Source organism: Spermophilus citellus, assembly GCF_964194105.1.
Source record: "Spermophilus citellus genome assembly, chromosome: 17".
In the NCBI taxonomy this organism is placed as follows: domain Eukaryota; kingdom Metazoa; phylum Chordata; class Mammalia; order Rodentia; family Sciuridae; genus Spermophilus; species Spermophilus citellus.
Genome location: NC_138199.1, coordinates 25,602,989 through 25,630,293, shown reverse-complemented (window position 1 = coordinate 25,630,293; position 27,305 = coordinate 25,602,989). Strand labels below are relative to the sequence as shown.

The 27,305-nt window shown below is 42.6% G+C and overlaps 1 protein-coding gene and 1 pseudogene across 5 annotated transcripts in view; both read right to left on the bottom strand.

Annotated features, from left to right (window-relative positions):
- The window catches only part of ZZEF1 (zinc finger ZZ-type and EF-hand domain containing 1), a 152,737-nt gene that overhangs the window by 35,469 nt on the left and 89,963 nt on the right, over positions 1–27,305 (bottom strand). For 3 of the 4 annotated variants that reach the window (XM_081270831.1, XM_081270830.1, XM_081270833.1), the window contains 12 exons: positions 22,039–22,238; positions 20,315–20,434; positions 18,243–18,434; positions 17,159–17,259; positions 15,601–15,736; positions 15,149–15,508; positions 13,555–13,698; positions 11,966–12,134; positions 11,703–11,801; positions 11,058–11,223; positions 6,470–6,623; positions 5,794–5,865 (listed from right to left, as the gene is read on the bottom strand). In XM_081270831.1, coding sequence (XP_081126957.1) covers positions 5,794–5,865; positions 6,470–6,623; positions 11,058–11,223; positions 11,703–11,801; positions 11,966–12,134; positions 13,555–13,698; positions 15,149–15,508; positions 15,601–15,736; positions 17,159–17,259; positions 18,243–18,434; positions 20,315–20,434; positions 22,039–22,238 — 1,913 coding nt within the window. Of the gene's footprint in view, positions 1–1,375; positions 3,998–5,793; positions 5,866–6,469; positions 6,624–11,057; positions 11,224–11,702; positions 11,802–11,965; positions 12,135–13,554; positions 13,699–15,148; positions 15,509–15,600; positions 15,737–17,158; positions 17,260–18,242; positions 18,435–20,314; positions 20,435–22,038; positions 22,239–27,305 lie in introns of those variants that run through there. The other variant, XM_081270832.1, reaches the window with a different exon arrangement.
- LOC308635939 (cofilin-2-like) lies at positions 22,252–25,648 on the bottom strand (annotated as a pseudogene). The gene has a single exon. The product of its transcript is annotated as a cofilin-2-like (transcript).

Here is a 27,305-nt window from a genome sequence, read left to right as displayed (position 1 = left end):
TCTTCAATCACTGCCTGCCAAAAAAACATGGATTCTGCGAGCAGGGAAGGAGGGGAGTAGGTAGCAAATAGTAGTTACAAGAGCCATGTTGAAAGTTGGCCTCAGTCTGAGAGGCTGGGTTTTCAGCTGGATGATTTGCAGGAAGCCTTGACCCCTGGCATACTGCTGGTTCTGGGTGGACGTGGTGAGTTGTTGAGCACAAGGCTATGGCTGCAGCAAGGGGCTGGGAGTCAGAGCTGAGTTTGCTCAGCTCTGTGCTTTCTTGCTCCCATTCCACGCTATCACAGTATCTTGTTCTTTATCAAATAAGGAGGCTTGACTGGCTGAATCCTATTTCTCTTCCATGCTAAAAGGCTTGGGTTTAAATTGTCTTGTGTTTCTGAGTCTCTGTAGATCGTGTGCTGGTCTTAGCAGTGAACTTCCCAACTCTTCTATGCTTTCCAGCTTAGCAAAGCAGTCTGTCTCACCAGTGGGCAGGGCTCAGAGACACAGAGACCTGCTTTTCTGGGTAAAGCCCCATTATGCCCAGGTGACAAGATGAGGAGGGGAGGGCACAAATATCAGCCCTAGAGGGAGAGTCTGGGACTTGGGAGCACCCCGTTCTCCTGAATGTCACCCCAAACCAGGCCTCTGCCCTGCCTCAGTAATGGTAGGGACTCCCCAGAAGAGATTGGGGCTTTAGGGTTATGTGTCAAGCTTGTAGGGCTAGAACAAATGGGCCTCAATAGCTAGCTAAGTCCATCTCCCATAAAAAAGGCACTCTCCTCTAACTTGCAAGACAGCTCTTGGCCCTGGGGAATGTCTGAGAAACAGGCAGTGCAGTATGTGGCAAAACAAAGATATGAGGAAGAAGCGTGAGACCCAAGGGCTGCAAACAATCAGCCCTCGGTTGTCAGAAGATGGGTTCAGAGGCCAGCAAGAGGGAAATGACTTCTAGGACAGTAGCTGGTCCTGGGACCTGATCCCTGCCTTCCTCTTCATTCCCCCTCCCAGCCTGTGTCTTTCGAGCCACAGGAGGGGTGAAGGACAGTGGGATCAGATTGAGAAATCTTGCTGGGGAATACACTCAGGACACCATTTGTGTGCAGAGACCTCAGGAGCCCTGAAAAGGAGGGTTAGTCTGAAGTGAATCCAAGCCCTTGGAAGGTATGAGGGAGGGAGGGAGAAGGTGGTCCTGATTGCATCCACCCTAGTCATGTGGCAGAGGGGGCTGTTGGATTCCAGAGACACTGAGATGATGAGGCCAAAGAGCTTTCCTGATTCCTTTCAAACCCAAAGTCATGAGATTCTATATATCCCATCTGTTTGGGTTTGGTAGAAACTCTTAAGTATAATCTTCAAAAGAGAAACAGAAATGAGAGGGAAAAGAATCACACACAGTTGTACTTTTTTATATAGAATTTGTACAATATATTTCTCTTCATTTGCATATTTTATCCACAACTTAACATCCTTTTTATAGGCTGAACTCACTCAGCTGATATAATCAAAATTCTTTCTTTCAACCAAATAAGAAAAATTCAAAATCGTAAACCTGTAAGAAAACAAATTAAAAACGATGATGAAAATAAGTCACTCCTCTCATTAGGAACAGTGTCTGTACAATATATGATTTAGAACAGAATTTCTTTATAGATTAGGCACATGTTTCCACGACACCATATTCCTGCCAGTTTTATCTCATTCCAACAGTCTTGCTTCTTAAAAAGGGTCACAGGGATGTTGGCCTTGATGGAAGTCCTTTGGAATTCTGCTGCTCTGGGTTGGGGACCAGGAAAGTGGGGTATGGCTCAACGGCGCCACCTGGTGATCAGAAGCAGAGGCAGCGATGGTCTGTAGGGAGGCTAGGTCAGGCCAGGCCAGGAAAGGCCCTGCCAGATGGCAGCAGTTGTGTGTGAAGGGAAAACTTAGGCTTGTTCTATGCAAATGAAGTACAGAGAGACCCAAACAGCAAGGGTGGCGAACAGAGAGAAGCTCTGAGGAGTCCAGCGTTTATTTACAATTGCTCTTCCTGGTGGGAGGGTGGAGTAAAGCTGGTGGGCACTGCTGAGGGAGCAACTCTGCCCTGCCCTTCCCATCTGCCCAGCTTAACTCAGGTCAGTCCAAGGTGTGGAGGGGTATGGGTGGCCCCATCTTCTTGTCTATTTTCCAGGCTGTCCTTCATTGAGTCTGAGCCCACAGTGGGGCCTCTCCTCCAAGCACTGAGACTTGATCTTTGATTGCCCTCTCTGGAAACTTCTCCGTATTGAGACCTTTTTGGGTGAGAGTGGCATGGACCATGGGTCTTCTCTGGTGTTCAGGAAGCTCACAGAGCAAGGTTGGTTTGGTAAAGAGCAAAAGGTGAGCAAGGGGTTTCCACTGAACCTATGGGGATAGAACTCTACATCCCAGCTGTGGGGGAACCAGGCCAGGCCCCACCCCCAACATTAAGGCAGTGCACCTTAGGTCACTGCTGCCTTTCTTCCTGTCCCATCTGAAACCCAGCACCTCCCACTCTCTGACCATTTTCCCTGTACCCTGGGGCTCGGCTGAGAAACTAATTATAGGATGGGAAGGTCAATGCATCTTGGTCTTCTCAGCCAGAAGCAAAAGTGCCCTTGCAGGAAGTTGCTCCCACGGCTGCAAGGATCTGCCTCTGTAGATTGAGGCCAAGGGGCACAGTGCGCCATGGTGAATACAATTGGTCATGTTTGGCCCTTCCTTGGTTCGGCCTTGTGTGGTGATGTGCCTCTAACCCAGACACCTGTCTTTGAATGATAGCCACCTCAGGCATTCTTCACTCCTGCAAGTGCCACTGAGGCTGGTCCATGACCCACATGCCAATCCAGCTTCACACTCTAAAGTGTGGCTCTGGAAAGAGAATAATTAGCACTTCAGGGCAAAGCTAAAACCATAAAAATAAAATTGTAGAAGAGCATTCATTAGAACCAATGTAGTTATTGCTAGACAAGTGACAGCCAAGCAACCATGCAGGGCCCCACCGGTGGCAGACGTGACGGACTACCATGACCATCAAGCAGAAATAAAATCATTTCTCCTAAAATAAGACCTCCTTTGAAGCACTGCAAGCCTGCAGGTACCGAGGCTAGAGGATTCCTCCAGCTCTGCTACTTTCACGCACACCAACTTGTCCCCTGAGCCACCAAGCCCCAGTTCATTCCCTAGGGGCCCTCTCGGTTAGTCAGTATAGTTCTGTTCTGAAAACGCGAGATGGAAACTAAAACACGTCAGAACAACCAACTGAAAAAATCTGAAGTGCTGGGAGCCGGTATGGGGCGGACGTGCAAGGTGGCCTGCTAGCTGTTCCCAAGGGCACTTGTTTTCACTGGGGAATCCTCCGGGACAGCTGGGAGTGCAGGATCTAGGACAATGGGTCCTGTTCTGTTCGGAATGCTCGGGGATTGGTGGTGGCAGGGCTCGTGCCAGTTGTGGTTTTGATTTCTGAGTCTCAAGAAGAAAAAGCAAGGGGGGCTCCCAGCCAAGCTGCCACTGCTGCAGTCTCACTGTGAGGGTGGCTCTGGGCGGCTGGTGCCTTCCCCTTATGATGAGTACGGGCGGCTCCAGCTCAGCAGAGATAGAACCTTTCCAGAGAGGCTGCTTCCAGGCCTTCCCATGCCATCAGCTTCTGTACAGACAGCCCCTGGAGGAGGCTGGTCTCTCAACAGCCTTCCCAAGGGCCCCCTGCCTGCCCTTCCTCAAGTCACTCTGCCCTGTGTTGCTTGTTCTCATGTGCAATGGCCTGTGTACACACCGAGCCTGCACGCAGGGAGTTCTCGGAGATGAGGCTGCCTGGCATCTGAAGTGAGCTTGAGGAAAGCTGGGCGTTGAGGCCATGTGAGTTTTCCTGAATGAGGCTGGATGTCTGCTCTAAACCCCTGTGGACAGGTTAGTGAGACCCATGCATATCACATGGAAGCTAACACTCGACGTTCCAGAGGCGGGTGGCCTTGTTTGGGTAGTTGATGGCCAGGCTGATAGCAGCGATGTTCTGCAAAGCCTGTGGAGGGAGAGAGTTGTCACCAGGGTCCAGGGTCATTCACTTACTCATCCACTGAATGCTGATGAACAAGACCCTCAGCTGAGCACTGAGGAAGTAGGGATAGGTTCCTGAGGTGAGCCAGATGTGGCCCCTGTCACCTGGAGGACTACAGGCTAGAGTGAGAGGTGTATTTTGTGGAAAAACAGCACAAAGGTGCAGAAGAGGAAGGACACGACACACATGAGAAGTGAGTAGCCAGGGTCAGGGAACCCCATAGGGGTCCAAAAAACAGTGTTGGGAAGGCAGATGCCCTGGAAGGCAGGTCAAGTCTGTCCTTCAAGCTGAGGGCAGCGGGAGAGTGGAGGTGGAGGAGGGAATAGGGGGACAGGCCAAAGACCACTGGTGACAAACTAAATGAGCTGTGGGAGGGTCAAGGAGGGCAAGGAGGCAATGGAGACTGGATAAAGGGCAGGTACCAGAGCCAGGCACATAGGAAAGCTGCCATGTTGAGTTTCTAGCACCCAAACTGTCAACTACCAAAACTCCTTATACTGTGTCATGAAACCAAGCATGGTGGCAGCAATGTTGGCAGGTGGCTGTTAGGAGGGAAGCAATTTTTACTCTGTTTACAAACCGCAGGTGATGCTCACAGACTCTTCAGTCTTTGCTGAGGCAATTCCAGCTTCAGAGTTGCCATTCCTAAACTGCATTGATCAGGGACACCCTTTCTTTTGGGAAGACTGTGTGCAGAGAGGACTCTCAAGGGATAGAGCTCTTACTTGCTCTGGCTAGGAATTTTAGCTGTATGCCCACCCAGGTGTGACCTGTGAGCTTCTGTGTCCTGCCTGTCTGCTATGGGGGTGGGTCACAGTCTGTAAGTCCAAGGTTCTCATGAGCAGCCTGAGGCTGGGGAATTCCCAGAGCCCCCTCTGGGGTAATGAAGGTCACGTTTCACTGTCTTGTGAGCACATAGTGCCGTTTTCCAGCAGCTAAACTGTGAAAATATGGCAGACTGAGAGCAGCTACAGAAGAGAATCCAGCTGCCAGACATTAAAGAGATCTGCAAAAATGGAACACACTGCCATCCTTCTCAGTAATTATTTTGTAAGATGGGCATGATGGTTAGCCTAACGTGGAGTCCCGACTATTTGGGAGGCTGAGGTGGGAGGATCTTTTGAGCACAGGAGTTTGAGACCAACCAAGAATCTGTCTCAAAGAAAACAAACCAGAGTATTGAAATATGAGTTGTTTTTCACAAGTCACTCATATTAATATGAAATGTGTTTTCCATTATTTAAAAAATTAATTGATAAATGTTTAAATTTTGATTTTAATTTCTAGATTTAAATATCTAATTTCTAAGAATATATAGTAATGTATATGATGCATACTTTCTGGGATCCTCAACAATTTAAAAGTGTGAGGGGTCCTGAGTCTAAACAGCTGTCGGAAGAAGAGTTTTCCTATGAGGGAAGCAAAGTACATCCAAAAATATCTGAAATCTGACTGTGTGGAAACTTCAGGGATCAGCCAAACTAAATTTAAGGCACTAGTTGTTTTGGTTTTAAAGACACAAATTCTTGCTAGTGTCTTCTGACCCTACAGTTTAATACAAGTGACACTGATAAATGGGGCTCGCCTGCTCTCTCTGAGCACCAGAGGGAAGGGACTGAATTGGAACCAAGCTCTGTAAATTGCAGGAAGTTAGTAGTTGTTGCCTAGGGCACCACAGTCTGCCCTGGCAATGGTAGGATCATGATGTCCACCACAGGGACACGGCCTCAGGGACAGCTCTGCTAGGGGAAAGGAGGTACCTGTGCTGCACAGCGGAGAAGGTGATCATCCGTGGTTAAGGCCAGCAGGTACTCCTGCAGCAAGCCAAGCTCCTGTGGAGAAAGCACGGCCAGTGAGCAAGGGCAGCATGACCAGATGAAGGGAAAGCCCACCCAAGAAACAGAAGTCCCACTTGCTCTAGAGCCACGGAAAGAAACTGACTGGAGAGGCCAGGGGCTGGTTCCAGGGCTAGTCCTGCCCTGAGGCAGGGATCCCCCTCCTCAGGTCAGTCTCTTCTGACTGAGGGGGAGAGGTAAAGGCGTCTGAAAGGCCCTTTCATCTTGCACATTCAATGAATCTATTGTGCCCAGGGGAAGAGAGAAGAGGAGGAAGAGGAACCCACTCCATTAGTTTGATTTTCCAAAACTCCCTTGTTGTCAAGGGCTGGTCCAAGGCGGTACCCCTCCCTCCCGCTTTGGCTTTAGGCCAGACAAAATAAGCAATCCAGTGCTGACCTGAGGGCTTCCCAGGGCTAGGGAGAGGAGAGGGCCCAGACTGAGGGCCAAGCTGGCCTCCCTGTACAGGCCTGCCAGACAGCCGGTGGCCCAGAATTGAGCTATGGCCCGAGTCCTGCCCTGAGTAGTAGAGGGGGAAAAACACATGGCGCACCATCCTCCCTGCCTAGGCCTTGGGGCTAGAGGTGGGCAGGACCCTCACCTGGGCGCGGTTCTCGGTGACAAAGAAGAGCTCAGTGAGGGCACGATGCAGGGGGAGGAGGATGCCAGGTTGGGTCACATCCTCAAACAGGCTGTACTCCATGTGGGTAAAGAGTTGCCACAGTGGCTTCAACAGTGCAAGGTCACAGAGATCACTGCAGGGGGAGTCCAAAACAGGGTTGGATAACTGAAGACCAGGCAAACCACAGTGGACAGCTGGTGGCAACTGCGGCTCAGACCCTTTCTCCCACTCCTGGTACAGCTATCATAAATCAGTCCCACCCACACTCCCTCCAAAATAGCTGCCACCAACAGCAAAGAGGGAAAAGCAAAGAACTTAAAACCGACCCCAAGGCAACAGGAGAGCCTGAAGTATGTTGACTAGAATTATATTGTGCATCTTTTTTTTTTGTTTGTTTTTAAAATTTCTTACATACATGACAATAGTGGAATGCATTACATCCATAATTATCCATTCACAGCACAATTTTTCGTAATTCTGTATATAAAGTATGTTCACGCCAAATTATGCCATTATACATGAGCTCTCTTATTGATTTTTTTTTGTGTGTGTGTGTGCATCTTTAAAAATGACTATAGGGAAGACTTTCCAATGACAGTGGGAAAATCTGAAGACAAATGTTAAGTGAAAGAAAGCAAGATGTAACACCACACTCACAAAAGATAATTTAAAAGTGAAAAACAGAACTACTTAAAATATCATGACAGCAACCATTATTTTGATGCAAGGCTTGTAAAACACAGAAAATTTGCTTGCAAGGTTGCTCAACCAGAGAGCGCCTAAGAAAAGCAGAGTCCTTTTCAGACCCCTGTGGAGAATAGAATCCAGGGCCTGTGTTTCAGTGGTGGGTGTGCTGTGATTCTAGCTCAGCATTCTTCAGAGAAGGAAAAGCAGAAAATCAGTAATATTCTGGGGCTTACTATATGATATCTCTCTCTCTCTCTCTTTCTCTCTCTCTCTCTCACACACACACACACACACACACACACACGTAATGATTTTGCCTTTTCTCTTATGACTTGAAAAAGAATTCTGTCCACTTAAGTGGTATCTTAAATCAACAGTTTTCCCTCAGAGGAATAAGCAAACAGGAAAATGCAATTTTTTTTTTTAAAGAGAGAGTGAGAGAGGAGAGAGAGAGAGAGAGAGAGAGAGAGAGAGAGAGAGAGAGAGAGAATTTTTTTTTTTAATATTTATTTTTTAGTACTCGGCGGACACAACATCTTTGTTGGTATGTGGTGCTGAGGATCGAACCCGGGCCGCACGCATGAAAGGCGAGCGCGCTACCGCTTGAGCCACATCCCCAGCCCCAGGAAAATGCAATTTAATTTGATTTATACAGACAGTGTCTTTTCCTTTTTTTGCTGTTGTTACAGCATGAGGATTGAACCCAGGGCCTCAAGCATGTTAGATAATTGTTTTTCCTCTGAGTCACATCCCAGACTTTATAGAGACACTTTCCAGCTAATTTTTAGGAAAGCACTAGGAATGTGAGACAAAGGCATCCAACTAGTCTGGCCTCCCTCCCCTAGGGGTACCTCTCTGGTTTGGCCTCTAGGCCAAGCTCACAGGCCAGCATATCTCTAACTTTCTAAGGTGGCAAGGTATCTTTTTTTTTTTTAAGAAGAAACTCTTTTTTTTTTTTTTTTTTTTTAGAGAGAGGAGAGAGAGAGAGAATTTTTTTAATATTTATTTCTTTTCTAGTTCTCGGCAGATGCAACATCTTTGTTTGTATGTGGTGCTGAGGATCGAACCCGGGCCGCACGCATGCCAGGCGAGCGCGCTACCGCTTGAGCCACATCCCCAGCCCCAATGGCAAGGTATCTTGGGAGCTCCCTCGAGGAGTGTAGGAGTGTCTCCATTGGAAGAAAATTGGCAAAGACCTGCAAACTACGGTTCTGCCAGACTGCAGACTACAGATATATTCACCCAAATAGCTCTCATTGGAAGTCCACATGGGGCTAAGAGAACTTTGATGCCTGCATATGAGGACATGGAGGTAACAGCAACCATGTCTAGCTTTCACTCTCTCCCTCCCTGACACCACCCTATGGCTGACTTCATGAGCTGTCATTTCTCTTACCTGAATTGGAGAGCCTTTATTTATTTATTGGTGATACTGGGAATTGAACCCAGGGCCTTATGCATGCTATGTAAACGCTCTGCCACTAAACTACATCCCCAGCCTTTTAAAATTTTATTTTGAGACAGGGTCTCACTAAATTGCTTAGGGTCTCACTAAGTTGCTGAGGCTGGTTTCAAACTTGTGATCCTCTTGTCTCAGTCTCCTGAGTAACATTACAGGTATGTGTCACCCTGTCCAGTGAATAAAGTTTTTTTTTTTTTTTCTAATTTTGTTTAGCTGTAGATGGATACAATATCTTTATTTTTATTTACTTTTATGTGGTGCTAAGGATTGAACCCAGTGCCTCATGCATGCGAGGCAAGCACTCTATCACTGGACTACAACCTCAGCGGGAATAAAGTTTTTTTGAAACAGCAACTCTATATGACAACAGAAGACAACCTTTTATTCCAAATATCATCAGCCTATTTTGGCTAGCATTCTATATGTCTATATGCCTTAAAAATGACAGAAAGATGCAGGAAAATGGAATTCCTAACAGATGGGGGTCCATCACCTTTCTTGTGAGAGGAAGAATAAGGTAAATAATGCCTGCAATTCCTACTTCTATTCAACATTATATTGGGGGTACCAGCTAGTGTAAAAGGCAAAAAACTGTTTCTAAGAATTAAATATAAAATGTACACAATATGACTGAGCAATGTTTTATCTACATGTACACTCACTCTTAGAATAAAAAAATTTAAACTGGGTATGGTGGCACAGGCAAGAGGATTGTAAGTCTAGGACAGTCTGGACAACTTAGCAAGATCCTGTCTCAAAATAAAAACCAAACAGGGCTGGGAAAGTAGCTCAGTGGTGGAGTGCCCCTCAGTTCAATCTCCAGTACCACAAAAAAAGAACAAACATAAAATTTATCAAGGTTACTAGATATTAGGGCAATATATAAATATATATCAATTTGTTTAGTCTTTTGCTGAGATATGCATATTTCAGCAAAAACAAAAATAAGTTTAAATTATTAATTATAATAGCATCAAAAACATTAAACCCTAGAAATAAATTTTAAAAAAATGTTATGCAAGTTGTCTACATAGAAAACTATGAGGGGCTGGAGTTGTGGCTCAGCGGTAGAGCACTTGCCTAGTACATGTGAGGTCCTAGGTTTGATCCTCAGCACCACATAAAAATAAATAAATAAAGATATTGTGTTCAACTAAAAAATAAATATTAAAAAAAGAAAACTATGATATATTATGAAGAACTAAGTATGGCGGAAGATATAATGGTTGTGGATTAGAGGACTTGATTCTCCTCAAATTGATCTACAGAGTCCATCAATATCTTATTAGGGTGCTTTGAGGTATAGCTCAATGATAGAGTGCTTGCCTCACATGTGAAAGCTCTGAGTTCAATCTTAGTACTGCAAAAAAAAAAAAAAAAAAAAAAAAAAATTTCCTTAGGTGAGATAAGTATGAATGTGTGAAAATGTGCGTGCGTGCTCGTGCGTGCGTGCGTGCGTGTGTGTGTATGTGTGTGTGTGTGTATGTGTGTGTATATGCAGGTATGGAAGCACATGAAGAAATTAACAAACTGATTGTAAAATGAAGTGCACAAGGTTAAAAATACCTAAGATAGGGGCTGGGGTTGTGGCTCAGCAGTAGAGTGCTTGTCTAGTACGTGCGGGGCCCTGGGTTCAATCCTCAGCACCACATATAAATAAAATAAAGATATCGTGTCCAACTACAACTAAAAAATAAATATTAAAAAAAAATATCCAAGACAGTTGGGCATGGTGGCACACACCTGTAATCCCAGTGGCTCAGGAGGCTGAGGTAGGAGAATCACAAGTTCAAAGTCAGCCTCAGAAATTCAGCAAAGCCTTGTCTCAAAAAAAAAAAAAAAAAAAAAAAGAAAGAAAAGAAAAAGGCGGGGGATGTGGCTAAGTGGTTAACTCCCCCTGGGTTCAATCCCTACTACCAAAAAACTCAAGATAATCATGAAGATGAACTAAGCGAAGGATTTATACTCTTATATATGTAACTCTGTTATCTCTATTATAAAGCTATAATCTAAACAGTGTGATACTGGCAGATGGATAGCCAAAAGACCAAAGAAACAAGAGTGAACAGAAACAGACATATGCATGTATGGACAAGGGTAGTGCTGCAAGTGGGTGAGGGAAAAAGTGGTCTCTGAAGAACAAGTGGAGACCTGTATGGTGGACTATAGAGCAAAGTATGCAAGGAAAAACAAGCTTCTAGAAGGTAACATATGAGATATCTTCATGACCTTTAAGTATGGCAAAAATTATTTAAACAGGATACACAAAGCACTAACGGAAATGATAGATGAAATGGAAGACATTAAAATTACATAAACCTTTTTATCAAGACACTACCAACAGAGAGAAAAAAGCAAGCCATAGGGTGGGGGGAGACATCTGCAATCCATATGGCCAACAAATGACTCGGAGCCTACCTGTGGGTGCAACAGTGCACAATCCTCAGAAGTAAGTGGATGGCTTTTAGTCGCTGGTGACCAGTTTGGCGACAAGCAACGCCCACCAGCCATTCCCAAATTTTGCCCAATGGGAGATGAGGCACGACCGTTTCTTCTGACAGCATCTGCTTCAAAATCTCGAACCCTGGCCAATCCCCCAAAACACAAATATTTTAAAAACCAACTCTAACAATTAAGTACATTAAGAATTATACATTTTATAAACAGCAGTTTATAAAAATAATATTTTATAAACTGCACAGGTTTTAATAAATAGGATAAAATAATTGTGATCATTAAAATTTTAGCTGAAACTAAGCTTTTTGTAAAAATAACAGGAAAAACAGGAACAACATTCTCATTTTATCATTTTTTACAAAATGTCTTGGCAATTCCAAGGGAACCAGAGTCTTATTTTGGTCCCAACAGATGGCTCTTTTATCTGACCATTCACGTTTACAACTAGCTAAACATATCATATCTAAGAAAGGCAGGCATGAAGTTTGTGAGATACCTTTGGGAAGCCTTAGAGAAAAGTACGTGCTTTAAAGTTCATGATGCCACTAACAGCTACAGAAAGTCCTGGCCAGCAAATCATACGAACGGAAAGAGTAGAGCTCACACCTGTCTGGAATCGCCCTAGGTGTCCAGCCGTCACGGTGAATTTGTAGCCCCACTCAGTGTTGCTCATGTCAGAGGTAAATCGGTAGTACAGAGTATCTCCTGGGTCACAAAGAATCAAAGATACATCAGGAAACAGGAGCAACAGGGAATGGAAACTGAGGTGTTTCGAATGAATGTATTAAGTTCAATTTGAAATCCTCCAATAATTTCCCTTCTCAGTATTACATTTAAAGCCTTCATGTGAAGAGTATTTTTTTTACTACCTGGAAGCTCAAAATCTTTCCATTTCTGTTGAGACCCGCTGAAATTATGTCGATCCTGTTGAAAGTCACTGCTGCTAGACATGGCTAATTCGTCACAGCCTTCCTCTGTGTTGCATTGAGGGTCAAATTTGATTGAGAGGTAGATTGCACCAGGAATGTGAACTTTATCCTAGGGAGGAGTGACAAAGAATGCTTCCATCACTACTGACCACTGGGGGGCTGGGGATGTGGCTCAAGTGGTAGCGCGCTCGCCTGGCATGCGTGCGGCCCGGTTCGATCCTCAGCACCACATACGAACAAGGATGTTGTGTCCGCCGAGAACTAAAAAAATAAATATTAAAAATTCTCTCTCTCTCTCTCTCTCTCTCTCCCCCCTCCTCTCACTCTCTCTTTAAAAAAAAAAAAAAAAAAAAAAAAAAAAAAAAAAAACTACTGACCACTGGGTACCACTGTGACTGTCACTGCAACTGGGGGTATGAGAATGAGTAAGCCAGAGTCCTGCCCTCCAGGGCTCTCAGTCCAGCTGGGACATGGAGAACACAAAGACCACTGTGTGGTGCAGGGTAGGGCACAGCAGGACAGGCAGAAAAGGGTCCAGTGTAGGGGTGGTCAGATTGTTGTGAAAAACAAACACAAAGGAGAAACTTATCAGGAGAAAGGGGCACATGAACACACTGGGGAGTCTTCAGGAAAGGAGCAGCACTGGAAAGGTCTGGCGTCTTCAGGCTCTCTTTGGACAGCAGGGCGTGCCTTAGAAAGGAGAAAGTCTTGGTCTTGACTAAGGAAGGGTCACTTTACAACTGTTTAGAGACAGGCTGGGCTGGGGCCAGACCAGAGGTGGGGAGTCAGGAAGGAGCAGCAGCAGGAACCCCACAGAAGGAGAAGACAGTTGGGGGGAGACAGGGAAGACAGTATGATACTCTTTGGGGCACGACTTGGTGGCTGATCAGAGATTCTGTGAGGTCTGGGGAATGGGAATGGAGCCCAATAAAGAAGAAGCTTGGACGGAGAGGGTGAGGTGGACAAAACAACATCTCAGCTGAGCAGCAAGTGAGTTTTAAACCAGCTTTCGGCACCCACCCTGTTGCTGTAGGGTGCTTTCCACTCAGAAGCTTAGGTCTTGCCAACTCCAGCATTTCTAAAGGGCTGAAAAATGGCACGTGCTATTGTTGAGAATAATTGAGGCTGCCCCACCCCTGGTTCATCCAAATTCCTCTCTCTCTGTTTAGATACAAATTAAGGGTGGAAAAGATGAGGCTTTTTGGTTGTGGTAATTAAAAATGGGGCTGGAGTCACTAAGGTGTGGCCAGGTCTCCAGGAGACAGTCGAAGAGCAAGGCTAAACTAGAGCCACACACTCACTGCCACCAGAAGCCAAGGATTTACTCTGAGGAGCTTGTGTGGGAAAAAGTAAACTCCCTCCTGGAGCCAGGGGGCCATTTTCCCCCTACTAAGACAAGGAAGGTGAGGAGAAGGGAGACTTAGCTTCAGAGAAGAGACAGCAGGGTGCAGAAGGAAGCACTTTCTTTGTTAGGGCTATGAAGGGAAGAGCTAGTGAGGGAGGACGTGAGGGAACTGCTCAGGCCATACCTCAAAGCTGGTGTTGTTGTTATAGGGGTGTTTCGATTCCCTCACTTGCACCTCCATTCCTGGCTCCTCCATGAACTGGCAGGCAGCCAGGGCCATGGTCCCCAGCATGTTCTCTCGGCAGCCCTGCAGCACCTTCTGTAGGATCTGGTGGGACACAAGGCAAGTAAGGGCAGGACCTTCCAATGGCCTCAGGAGGAAGGAGGGAGAGCCTACCTTGGCCCAAGGTCCACTCAAAGGTTTTAGCATCATCCTGGATCCAAAACAAGTCTCTGCCACCCTTTCCCCGCAAAAACCAACCCATTGGCCACTTCTAATTCAACCAGGTCTCTGCTGTAAATCAAAATACTGAAGTCTTTTCAGAATAATGCTACTTCTAAGAAGGCTGAAAGAACTAATAAAACCAATCAGAGATGATCCTGGCCCCCAAAGAGATACTAGCTGAGCAGGTAGAGGAACCTCTGGTTAAGTAATTCCAGCACACAGTGATTAATGGCCAGGATGAAGTATAGAGTGAGGAGCTCCATAGGATATGAATGGAGGAAGGACATGTCCAAGAGAAGGACTATTAGGGGCATAATAGTTCCCTTGTATCCAGAAAATAAATATAACTAGAGAACTGCAAGTATCTCCAGGGCTGTGTCACTGGCAGATGACCTAGAAGAGACTTAGAAACTGGTGGTATTCTTAGATGGATGAACTAAGGGTTAGAAGACACCACATGCATGTAGGCCAGGGGGATAGAATGGAAAAGTACTAAATGTGACTTGAGATTTCTGCACTTGAAATGGAAAGATGGTGACAAAACTTTCTGACTCAGCTGAAAGAAGTAGCCAGGGCTGCTGAGTTCTAGGCCAGGGTGTCTTCTGCTATGTTGGGTCCTCTGCTTCTAGGTAGTACGAAGTGGAAGAGAGGCTTCTCACTCAGCATTACTTTAAAAAAACAAATTGAAGACTTAGTTTAAAAACAACAGAAAATGGCCTTCAGCTTGAAAGTTAAGATTAGAGAATTGGACTTCAGAGAATGGCAGAGACCCTGGTGAGACTCCAGCTCTGCTACCCAGAGGCCAGGAGTCTTGACAAAGCCGCTCTGGCTTGATCTCCACCTACGATATCTGGGGTCATGATGTAACACAGGTATGAACAGAGCATCTGACCTGAGTTGACATTCTAGAAATGATGCTTTAAAACAAAAGACAAAAACCTCTATCTTCCTGTATCATGGAAACAGGCTACCAGAGAGTCCTCACTAACCCTGTCCTCTGGACTTTGTATTATGTGAGACTCTGGGACAAGAAAAAACAAAGACTACCTAGGAGAGTTGTATGATGTGTAGGTGTAAACAACAGAGGCAGAACCCAGGCAGGTTTCATGGGACCACTATTGCCAACATTCCCTGAACATCAAGTCTGTGCTAGATCGTAAACTCTGCTCCAAGTCAATCTATGGGAGAATCAACAGTGACTCTACCTTTGCTGCTTCATATCTGTCAGGAACTAACTCCAGAAGCCTATCCAAACTGAGACAGGGGCCACTGAGATAGGGAGGAAAGGGCAGAGCCTGGAGGATGAGTGCATAAGCTTAATATGTTTAACTACCTTCTCCCACTGGTGTTTTTCCTCCAGCTGCATGAACATATCCAAAATATAGGTCATGTGTGCAGGACCACTTAGCTCCAGGATGTCCTCGCTCACTGGCACATGCCCGGGCCACTTGGCTAGTAGGGAGGCAAGTACATGGCGGGCATAGAGGACAGCTGTGGCTTCATTCACTCGGAAGAGGTAGTCCCGGACAGCCCTCTTGCTCTTGCAGTTCAGCTCCTTGTGCAGAAGGGCAGCACTCTTGCTACGGCGCTGCTTGGCGTAGCTCTGCTGTAGCTCGCTCTCCGTGCTGGAGATCAGCTTCTGGGTCACAGGGTTTGATTCAGCAGTGGCTTGGTTGCAGCGTGCAGGCCAGGACTACAAAGCCAAGACCACTGTTACAAAGGTCTGGCCTTTTCACAGTGGGGGAGGGGGGTGCAGACACTTTGTTCCCAAGGTGAGTGACATACCAAGCATGGCAAGATAATCATGTCTGTATCCATAGCTTTGGCGCTCTGCTCTTCCAGTCTCAAACTTCTACTGGGCTGCCACCTCTGAGCCAGAGACCGTATCCTTTCATCTGTGGTGAGCTCATCTCCATCAAACCTGAAGGGAAAAATACATAAAGTTGGGTACATCAAATGTACAAAGACAAGCGTTTCACCTGTAATCAAATTTGTCAGAATGTTATCAGGACTATTTTCCGGTAAGTATGCAATTACAGTATTACTCTCTATATTCTATATATTGGAGTCACAGCATTTATTCATTCATGTGTGTAGAGGATAAAAACTGTCCTTCAGGATCTATTCTGTTTCTCTTTTAGAAACAAGGTTCCCTGAAATTCTAGCAGGAGACCCAGTCACCCGGCTAGAGGCATGGTGTCCAGCCCCAGCAGCTTGATGTACATGCAACTAGATTCTTGCCAACTGGAGGTGAGTGAGGTATTGTGCCCCATACAGAGACTACCCTCAAACAATTGGACTAAAGATGTGCTCCTCTCTCTCCCTCTTATCTTTCCTCTGAAATGGACCCAGAGATGGTGAGAATGAGCTAGCTTTGATTACACACATGAGGATAACACCCTTGGGATCACTAGATTACTTTATGGGGCAGAACTGTCACCAACCCTGGACTGTTACATGAAATAAAAATTCTATTTGTCTTGATCTGTAATATTCCTGCTTTTTAAGTTATAGCAGCTTCAACTATCCTTGACAGTCATCGTCTCACAGCCTCTGCTTCATCTCACAAAGGACTTAAGGCAATATATAAAAAAGAGATATATGATAGAATAGAAACATGAATAAAAAATTAAATTAGAATTTATGATAAATTAGAATAAGAAGTCAAAGGGGTGGGGGTGCAGCCCAGTGGTAGAGTGCTTGCCTAGCATGAGTGAGGCCCTGGGATTCATTTTTAGGACCACATATGTATGCATGTGCATGTGTGTACATACACACACACACACACACACACACACTCAAGAAGTTAAAATTAGGATCTGGAGATAGAGGAGGAGATCAGATTGCAGATACATGAAGTTCTAAGCAAATTGATGAGCTAAGCCCATGAACAACCTCTGAACCTCTTGGCCAAGAGAAAGGAATATTATTAATCACATAATCACTATTGAGACAAAGCCAGGAAAATAATTTATAATGGTGAAAAACCAAATCCAAAACCAAAAAAACCCCTTTTGAGCAAAAATGCCTCCTCTGTACTGTCTGCTCATTGGGGTCACATATGAGAGACAGCCCAGTGACTGCATCCATAAAATGGGTTTGCTCTAAGAGGCAGACTGCATAGGTATCCTTTTCCAAGAAAGCCAACCACATACTTCTTGGTGATCCATGCAGTGCAGCACAGTTACCTTTCATGTGACTCCAAAAAGAACTACAACCCAGCATCCTTCCTGAGCCTGGCCTGGTAGGGCTTCTTTCTGGATCCCACTAGCAGCTGGCTCATCCTCCTACCCTCACTTGCTGTCTCACTTGGCACACTGTGGTGCAATTAAATGTCCCTTACCTCTTCTGAACTTCCAGGAAGAAAGAATCGGTCTTTTTCATTTGCAGCTCAAATATGGCCCGGAGAATGTGCAGAGGGGCATTGAGGGCATCATGAGCCATCTAAAGGCATAGGAGGAAGCAAAAGAGAAATGATGAGCAGTGTTTCAACACATTAGTGAGAATCTGAAGTTAGAAGGGATAAAAACCATATCTCAAAAGTTACTACAGGTTATGATTGAAGAATATTATATAGGTAATTTTAAAAAGCACATAAAATTATAAAGCATTAAAACACGAACTATAAAATTTACATTACTATTATAAATTCAAAGAAAAGATGACGACAACAAAACACACAATTCTAATAGTTAATATTCGTCATTCCCTGCCAGCTTCTCTGTAGCTGTCCCATACTCAGGTTTGACAACCAGCACACAAACCTAAGCACTATACTTTATTTATTTTTTATTTTTTAATTGTTAATGGACCTTTATTTTTATTTATTTATATGCTGTGCTAATAATCGAATGCAGTGCCTCACACATGCTAGGCAAGTGCTCTACCACTGAGCCACAACCCCAGCCCCAACTATACTTTCTTTTGAGATTTTTTTAAACACTGTTTTTCTGGTATATATTCTGCACTCTCTGCTTACTCTTCATATAGTTAGACTCTCTGAAGTCCAAGTTCCACTCATTTCACATCATTCCAAACAAAAGTAGTTAATGTGGGAAAGTAAGAGTATTTCTGAGAAGGGGAAAGAGACTATCATTTGGGAGTTCATAGATAGGCCTTAGGGCTTTATTTATTCTGGAAATAACATGCAAAGTTTTATAAGCATATGTAAAATTGAATATGTATTTTATGGGAGAGAGGATTGACAGCTTTTGGGTCCACGACTAAAAACATTTAAAACTATTTCTTTGGCACTTTTCCATTTTTCTGGATCAATTCTGCATAACATGTAGACTGAGTCTTTAACAAGTGAATTCTCAGGACATGAGACTGAAGCATTTCATGTTTAGTCTAAAGCTTAGCCTGTACCAAAAAGAACCCACACCTCCAAAGCCATGCTCCATCTTCACAATAACCCAAGAACATACCAAGAAACATATTCTGGTGGGCTCATCCAGGCCTTCCAGAGGGTCTAGCTTTTTCTGATCTGGGTCTCCAGGACTACTGACTGGTCGTTCCACCTCTTCCTCTTGGTCCCCTCGCTCATCCAGTTCAAGTTCTCCATGTTCAGCCAGAGTGCTGATCTCCTTTTTTGAGGAATACAGCATGATGGACAGAATCTACATGGAGAGGAAATCAGGTAGGGCAGAAAGGTAATATTCAGTGGGTGAGAAGACAACACAGTTCTTTAACCATGTAAAGGGAGAAAATATTTTACTTAACTTTTTAAGACATTATAATTCACATAAAACATGTAAAATTAGTACAGAAACATGAAAAAGTGTTCAATTGTACTTGAAATTGAAGAAATGCTAATAACAACCATGGAGGTCCTGAAGTTTATTAACTTTTCCATGACAGTGTAAACTGATATTATCTTTCAAAACTTGTTCTGATAAACTGTAAAGAGCTATAAAAATGTTCATATTCTTTGACCCAGTAATTCATCTTTAGGAAGTGTATAAAATATGTAAAACGTTCTATTCAAAATACAGTCATTGAAGAATCAATAAGGGCAAAAAACAAAACAAACCAAACCAAAAACTGCAAAGCACCTTCCTGTATCATATATAGCCATCAAAAACAGTGATTATAGGGCTGGGAATGTAGCTCAGAGGTAAAGAACTTGCCTAGCATGTATGAGGCCCTGGGTTCAATCCCCAGTATGTCAAAGTCAAGCCCAAAATTGTAGCTATGAAAATTGCATAGAAAAATGCCTGTCATATGACCTCAATTTATTTGAATAGTATATGAATTGTGCAATATAAATTTACATTTCTACTACAGATATGTAGAAAAAGAATTAGAAGGAAATATACAAAATGCTAATGGTAGCTGTGTTTGAAAGTGAAATCTGGAGTTTTTCTTCCCTTTATATTTTTGAAATTTTCTGCAGTATGGTTCTATTGTTTAAGTAACAAAAATACTCTAAAACATTCTCTAAGATTCAGAGTTCAAATGCTTTCTCATATGGGGGAACGTGGGAGGATGAGAATGGGAAAGACAGTAGAATAAATCAGACATAACTTTCCTATGTTCATATAAGAATACAAAACCAGTATAACTCCACATCATGTACAACCATAAGAATGGGAAGTTATACTCCAGGTATGATATGTCAAAGCACATTCTACTGTCATGTCAACTAAAAAGAACAAATAAATAAACAAATAAAATAAATGGTAAAACTTTCCCATTTTTAAATGTATATTTTTAAGTTGTAGATGGACAAAATACCTTTATTTTATTTATATGTGGTGCTGAAGATTGAACCCAGGGCCCCATACACACTATGCGAGCACTCCACGACTGAGCTACAACCCCAGCCCTCTTTCCCATTTTTAAATTGGAAAAAAAAAATGCTCCCTCATATTTTAGCATATTTTCTTAACCCTAAGCCAGCCTCATCTGGTACTCAGAATAACTTTTTCCAGTTCAGATCTCTGTGCCACCAAGGGTGGCAGGTGTACTACTCCTGCTGCAGCAGCAGCTGTGCCTGCACCTGGAGTGCATACTTGGCACAGAAAGTCCTCAGGGAACCACAGTAACTCCACTAAGAAAAATCTAAGGCCTCAGGGAAATAGCAATAAAATTAAATTATAAACTGAAATCCCTCATAAAATAAACATAAGTGAGAACAAATTTAGAAACTGATTAGCTCAAGGAACTTTTTTAAAAGGGAAATAATAATTCAAGGGCACACTTTATTACATGATATAATGGTCAATTATGTGCTTCCATAATATACTTCTCAATGTTCTTTGAACAAACATCAAATTCATTTTCCCTGACAGGGGAGGACAGGTGTCATAATTCCTAATTCCAAAAGGGAAGACAGAAACAAGGCAGAGTTTTAAAAACTGTAAAGAACTATAGTGCACAGGGCAGAAGCAGCCAGAACAAGCTTTCGCTTCTAGCTTTTAGGCCTGTAGACTTGCACCGGGCAGGAGTACGGGCAGGAGTACGGGCAGGAGTAGCAGGAGCCATCTTTGTCCCTTACTTCCAGGTCCCGGAGGAGCCATGTTTTACTGAAACCGGTTCCTTTGCTACACTTTTTCACCAACAGCTTCAGCAGATCAGTCTGAAGAAAGGTTGCATGGGTTTCTTCAAAACCATGAGCCTGCCAAAGAGAAAAAGAATGATTTACAGCCACTTTAGAGTAAAGAAGATAAAGGTCAATTGGAAAGATGCAAGCTTTTCTTAGAGACTAATCTCAACTCTGGTGGCCTAGACTCACCTTCCAGGGAACATTCTAGAGTCAGTAGAAAGAACCTTAACCATAACCCTCTGTCTGCTCATTCACTCTTTAATTCATTAATTCAACAAACATTTTTGAAACTTAACTATATGTAATATCCCTCAGCTTTACCTTCCCAGAGTTTCCCAATGCCGTGGAGGCTAAAACCCAAGCCCCTCATCATGGTTGACAAGGTTCGACAAGGCTTCCTGTCTGATTCTCTGGCCTCATCCTCCAAAGCCCCAGAGGTTGTATTTCAGCTCTGTGACAATCAATCATGCCTCTTCCTCTGTAAGGTCTGGAGCTTGCTACTCTTCCTGCTCTGTTTTCCAAGGCTGACTTCTAACCAATTACCTCAAATTTTATCTCTTCAGAAGGCTTTTTCTGCCCAAGGCAGTCTTCTTTGCAGGCTCCTTATAGCCTCTGGATGGTTAAAGTGGAAGATCTGAGAGTGCAGGGACCTTTTTCATTCACTACTACCTACTTAGTTCTGTTTGGCAACTAAGCTCAACAAATATTTAATAAGTGAAGGATTCAAAGATTTCTTCCCCCAAGGAGTTTATTTTCCTGTTCCTACTACAATGTAAACAAAGAAATCAATCAGACATTGTGATTAATGCCATGAATAAAAAAACCCCAAAAAAACACAGGGGCTGGGGTTGTGGCTCAGCGGTAGAGCACTCGCTTCACATGTGCGAGGCCCTGGGTTAGATCCCCAGCACCCCATTAAAAATAAATCAATAAAAAATAAAGGTATTGTGTCCAACTACAACTAAAAATAAATATAAAAAACAAACAAACAAAAAAACCCCCAAAACAAAACAACAACAACAATAAAACCAAAACACAAAAACCAAAAAACCTGACAATACAAACCCTTAAATTAAGGCTGGCCCAGGGCGGTAAGTCCAGTCTCCTGTGGTTTCTGAGTCCTTTCTGTGACCTTGCCACCAGTTCTACCACTGAATACCCTTCAGAGTCAAGGGACTACAAACTCCAAGTGAGCTGAAATGCATCCTTGAAAGATCCTCTTCTCCACCAGCACCCCCCAGGGCAAGAAGACCACACTAGTCAGCAGTTTACCAAATATCACCCAGCTCATTAACTTGTCTACTTCCTTCTACCCCAATGACCAAACCTGTTGCTTAAAGATCCAATGGGATGCTAACACCCTTTATTTTTCCTCCCAGCTCCTACAATGAACCAGAGGAGCTGCCTTTCGGAAGTCTTTGTTCTCACTTGCCAAGGTCATGTCCTCATGAAGTCATAATACCCTAGTTCATGAAACAGTACAAAAAAACATAGAATACCAATCTATTGGGAAAATTTTATTTATCTTTGTGTAAGGCCCCAACCATTTCTAAAAATAATCAAGATCCTAAGATTAACCATTCACTGAAATCAGATGGAATTTCTCCCTTGTTAATCTCCTGCAGATGTCAAATCACAGCCAGAATTATTATGAAATGGAAGAGGCTCACCATTACCTTTAGTGTTTTGTATAAACCTTTGAGGGCCAGGGATAGGATCCAAGTTGCTTCTACAGCCTCAGAACAATAGCTATCCATGTTGGTTTGCAGAAGGTGACTGGCGATAAAGGCAAAGTGCTGGGAATATTGGCTCAGTTGGGCTTGAGAGTGACTGCATTCTTGTCCTCCTCCCTTCTGGACCAGCTGGTAGTCTTTCACTGGAGAGAGAGAGCGGACAGGAAGAGAAAGGCAGAACAAGTATAGTTAATGCTTCCTGTAGCCAAATCTCTTCCAGAGTAATATGCCTTATTAAAAGAAGAAATGCAGAAACAATCTCCTGGGCTCAATTGTAGTCACTATATTTAAGGCCAGCTTGAAGGTGAGCACAAAAATGGTACTGGGTCACCCATCTACTGAGCAAATAAGAGGGATAATTTACAATGCCAAGTGGGTCATCTTCAAAAAACAGTACGTGAGACTGTCACTTCCAAACAAGATGGTGGAGTAAGATAATTGATTCACTCTTCCACTTAGGCAGCTAGAACAATGAGGAAAACATATGAAACAATGTTTTTCAAACATTGGGCAATAGGTAGTGCAGGATTAAGATCCCTGAGAAAAAGGATGTAAACTAGATTAGCTCCTCAGTGCATCAGAAATCTGGAGACAATTTCAAGGCTGTAGGGCAGGAAGCAGATGTCCCAGAAGAGTGGAGAAATCTCAAGGAACTGAGGAGATGGAGACTGAAGTTTAGGGAAGTCAAGACAGCTAGAATTTATGGGGCAGAATATCAACAAAAGAAATATACAGAGAGAGGGAGAGGTGGGTAGGAGAAAGCTTTAGAGATTCAAGGTTCCTTATAAGTCTTAGGCTAATACTGACCTGCATATATGTGAAAGGAAACTATCTAGGGCAAGAGAAATAAATACCAAAAAGCAGTAAGTATAACAATTTCTGAAGTTCAAACAAAGCTGGAACTATTCTGTCTTCTCACCACATAGAGTGAAGATGTCCTGGGAGAAGACAAGAAAGAAACATTTGAAGGAAGGGAGGGGGTATGCTGAGGAGTAACACAGACCAAATTATATCGTTACATTTTATGCATGAATATGTAACAGATCCCATCATATGTGCAACTATATGCACTAAGAAAAAACTGTGGAGGAAAAAAAAGAATGACAGAAGACTTCATGCCAAAAATCTATGCTTGTTAGAAGACAATGAGCAAATCCTCTTTAAAGTATTCAAAGAAAACTCTCAGATGAGAAATTTTTACCCAGAAAAAATCTTTCAAAGATAAGGTAAAAATGAACATCTCTAGACAAACTAAGAGATTCTGTAGCAGCAAATCTCCACTTTAAGAAACGCTATGTGAAATTTCTCAGGCCAAAGAAAAATGATACTACATGAAAAATGGAATCTATATAAAGGAATGAAGAACACTAGAAATAGTAAATATGTAACTAAACATAAGATATAAATTATATGCATTTTTTGGTACCAGGGATTGAACCCAGGGGTACTTAACTATTGAGCCACATCCCAGTCCCTTTTTAAAATTTTGAGACAGAGTCTTGATAAATTGCTTAGGGCCTCACTAAGTTGCGAGGCTGGCTTTGGACTTATGATCTTCCTGAACTACTAGGATTACAGGCATGCACCACTGCATCCACCTATTTTTTTTTTTAAAGTTTCTAATGTTTTAAAGGAAAAAAATGTGACATTTATATCACGTAGAATAAAATGTGTGGCAACAATAACACAAAGAATGAGTGCAAGAAATGGAAATAAATGTTATAATATTTTTACTTTATTGGGAAATGTTATAATATTTGAAGGTAGACTATGGATGAGTTTAAATTGTACAATATAAACCTTAGAACAATCGAAACCACTAAAAATAAAAGAGAAAGAAAGAAAGAAGTAGGGCTAGAGATAGGGCTGTAGCTCAAGGGTAGGGTGCTTATGTAGTATGCACCGAAAAAAGAAAAATTGAAAAGAAGATAAAGAAACAGAGTTAAAAAGCCAATAGTGAAGATAAAATGGAATCATTAAAAAAGAATAAAGCAAGCGGGGACTGATGGCCCATGCCTGTAATCTCAGTCTCTCGGGAGGATGAGGCAGGAGGATCACAAGTTCAAGACTAGCTTCAGGAACTTAGCAAAGCCCTAAGCAATTTAACAAGGCTGTGTCTCAAAAAATAAAAAGGGTTGGAGATGTAGCTCAGTGGTAATGTGCCCCTGGGTTCAATACCCAGTACCAAAAAATAAAAAATAAAAACTCCAAAAGGTGGCAGAAGGAAAAAAGGGAACCAAGAATAGATGGGACAAATAGAAGATAAGTAAGAAGATAGTAGATTTAAACTCAACCAACCTGTAACTTCATTAAATGTAAAGTTTAAACAATTCAATCGAAAGATAGGGATCAGCCAGATGTGGTGGCACACACACCTGTAAACCCAACTACTAGAGAGGATGAAGTGGGAAGACTGCAAATGTGAGGCTAGCTTCAGCAACTAATTGAGACCCTGTTTCAAAAAAATAAATAAATAGGGCTGGAGATGTAGCTAAGTAGTAAAGCATATTTGGGTTTAATCCCTTGGACTGGGGGGTGGGATAGGTGGAGAGACAGAGAGGGGGAGAGAGGGAGAGAAAGGCAGGCATTATCAGATTGGATTAAAAAAGAAGACCCCTTCACTATGCACTATCTACAAGAAATTCATATTATTTATTTATTTATTTTTGGGGGGTGGATTCTACATAAAAGTAACCATATTAAAGAGTCTGGCAATCACTGGCAGGCTGCTTAAACAAATCTCTCTTTCACTCATTGTGTTGCAAGGGCCTAGTGGAAAGGGAAAAAACAAAAAACAAAAAACACCAAATGCTGACATTCTCCAACAGACTGAGCTGGAGAAATGAAGACCCCTTAAGATCCAGATGGCACTTGATAGTCATTTGATAAATGGCCTTCCTTCAAGTGAAACTACTATATTGCCTCCCAATTTCTCTTCAAGTGTTGACTGGTCCTTAATATCATCCAAGTAATTTACCTGCCACTTGTGTTTAATACCTGTACATTTCTTTTAATGGCATATTTAGAGCTACCATAAGTAATCCTATTTTTTAAGGGTGCGCTTTTAGGAACCCAGAACATAAATACTATATCTTCTTTTTTAGAATAATTTTGTACGTGGCATCATACAAAGCACATTGGTAGTCATTCAGAGGTAACTTCACAAAAGATGTGCAGGGGTCCTCCACAGTATTACCAATGTCACTCACCAAGATCTGCTTTGCTTCTCTACAATTATTTTTCATTTGTCATTGTTTGAACAGAAGAGAACTGCTTTTTTTTTAATCTTCTCTTATGTATTAGATTTCCTTAATTTCTATCATTAAAAACTTTGATAACTTCATCATTCACTGTAACTTCAGATGCCATTGTGCCTGTGGCTGTGACTGTGGCAGTGGCTCCACTTCTATGGCTCTGGGAGGAGGAGAAGGAGAGGCAGGCAGAGGGCTAAAAGAGTGTGGGGCATGCCAAGAGCTGTAGCCCCAAGGAGGCAGTGGGCCTGGTGGGCCAAGAGATTGATTTTAAATGTTAAATCATGCATGTTTAAAGTAAAAGGACATGTCATGCAAGTGCTTTTTTTTTTTTTTTTTCAAAAAAGCAGGATAGCTTACATAAATATTAATGTAGATTTCGGAACAAGAACTATTATTGCTGGGAGCAGTAGCCCACGCCTGTGATCCCAGTGGCTCAGGAGGCTGAGGCAGGAGGATTGTGAGTTCAAAACCAGCCTCAGCAAAAGTGAGGCACTAAGCAACTCAGTGAGATCTCGTCTCTAAATAAAATATAAAATAGGGCTGGGGATGGGCTGAGTGGTCACATGCCCCTGAGATCATTCTCTGTACTAAAAAAACAGACAAAAAAACTATCATCAAGGATAAAAAGGAACACCTCATAATGAAACAAGAATGAACAATACACTTCAACAGTCTTTTTCAGTAATTGTTAGAAAAAGTAGAAGATCAGAAAGGGTATGGAAGACTTTCATAACACTGTTAATTGACTTGATCTAAATAACATCTGTGAGACACTCCACCAACAACAAAGTACACTCATTTTCTTCAAGTGCTCATGAAGCCTTCACAAAAAAGTCAAATTTTAAACCCAAAACTAAGCTGCAATAGTCTCAGTATGCTCTCTGACTATAAAGGAATTAAACTTGAAATCAGTAACAAAAAGAACTTTAAAATAATCCACAGAGCAAATAAGAAATTATAAAATAGAAAATATTCTGACCTTAATGAAAATGACAGTATAACATATCAAAAATTGTGAGATATGGTTAAAACCACAAATAGAGAGAAATTCAAAGCAGTAAGATGCTAGGGCAAAGAAGAAAGTTCTTTAATCAGTGATGATTTCCAATTTAAGAAACCAGAAAAAGCAAAAAAAGAAATTAAGCCCACAACAAGCATAAATAGAGAAATGAATAATGATCAGAGCAGAAATTAATAAAACAGAAAACAAGAGGGCCAGGCTCAGTGGTGCACACCTGTAATCCCAGGGACTTAGGAGGCTGAGACAGGAAGAACATGTGCTCAAAGTCAGCTTCAGCAACTTAGCAAGGCTCTAAGCAACTCAGTGAGATCCTGTCTCAAAAAAAAAAAGTAAAAAGGATTGGGGATGTGGTTCAGTTATTAAGTGCTCCTGGTAAAGAGAGGGAGGGAGGGAGGGAGGGAGGGAAGGAAGAAAGGAAGAAAAGGAAGGAAGGAAGGAAGAAGGAAAGAAGGGAGGAAGGAAGGAAAAAAGAGGAAAAAAAATCCTTTGAAAAAAATCAAATAATAAATGTCTGTCTAGGAAAAGATACAAATTACCAATTCAGGAATGAGAGAAGGCAGTTTAATACCCTATGTCAGGCTGACAAAAATTAAGACCTAAATTTTCTGAGTTTAAATTTATTCCCTAGATAAATGGAGAGATATATATCATGCTTATGAATCAAAAAAAACTCAGAGTTTGACGTCAATTTTCCCAAAGTAGATCTATAGATTCTATGCAATGCCAGTCAATTACCAGCAATTTCTTTAATACAAAATGACAATCTGATTCTAAAATTTATGTAGAAAGGCAAAAATCTTCCAAAAGAAGAACAAAGTTGAAGAATCAGATTTCAAGTCTTAGTAGAAACCTAAAATAGTCAAGAGAGTGTTGTACTGGTGTAAAAGACAGACATAGAGAAAAATGAAACATAATAGAATCCATGAATAGATATA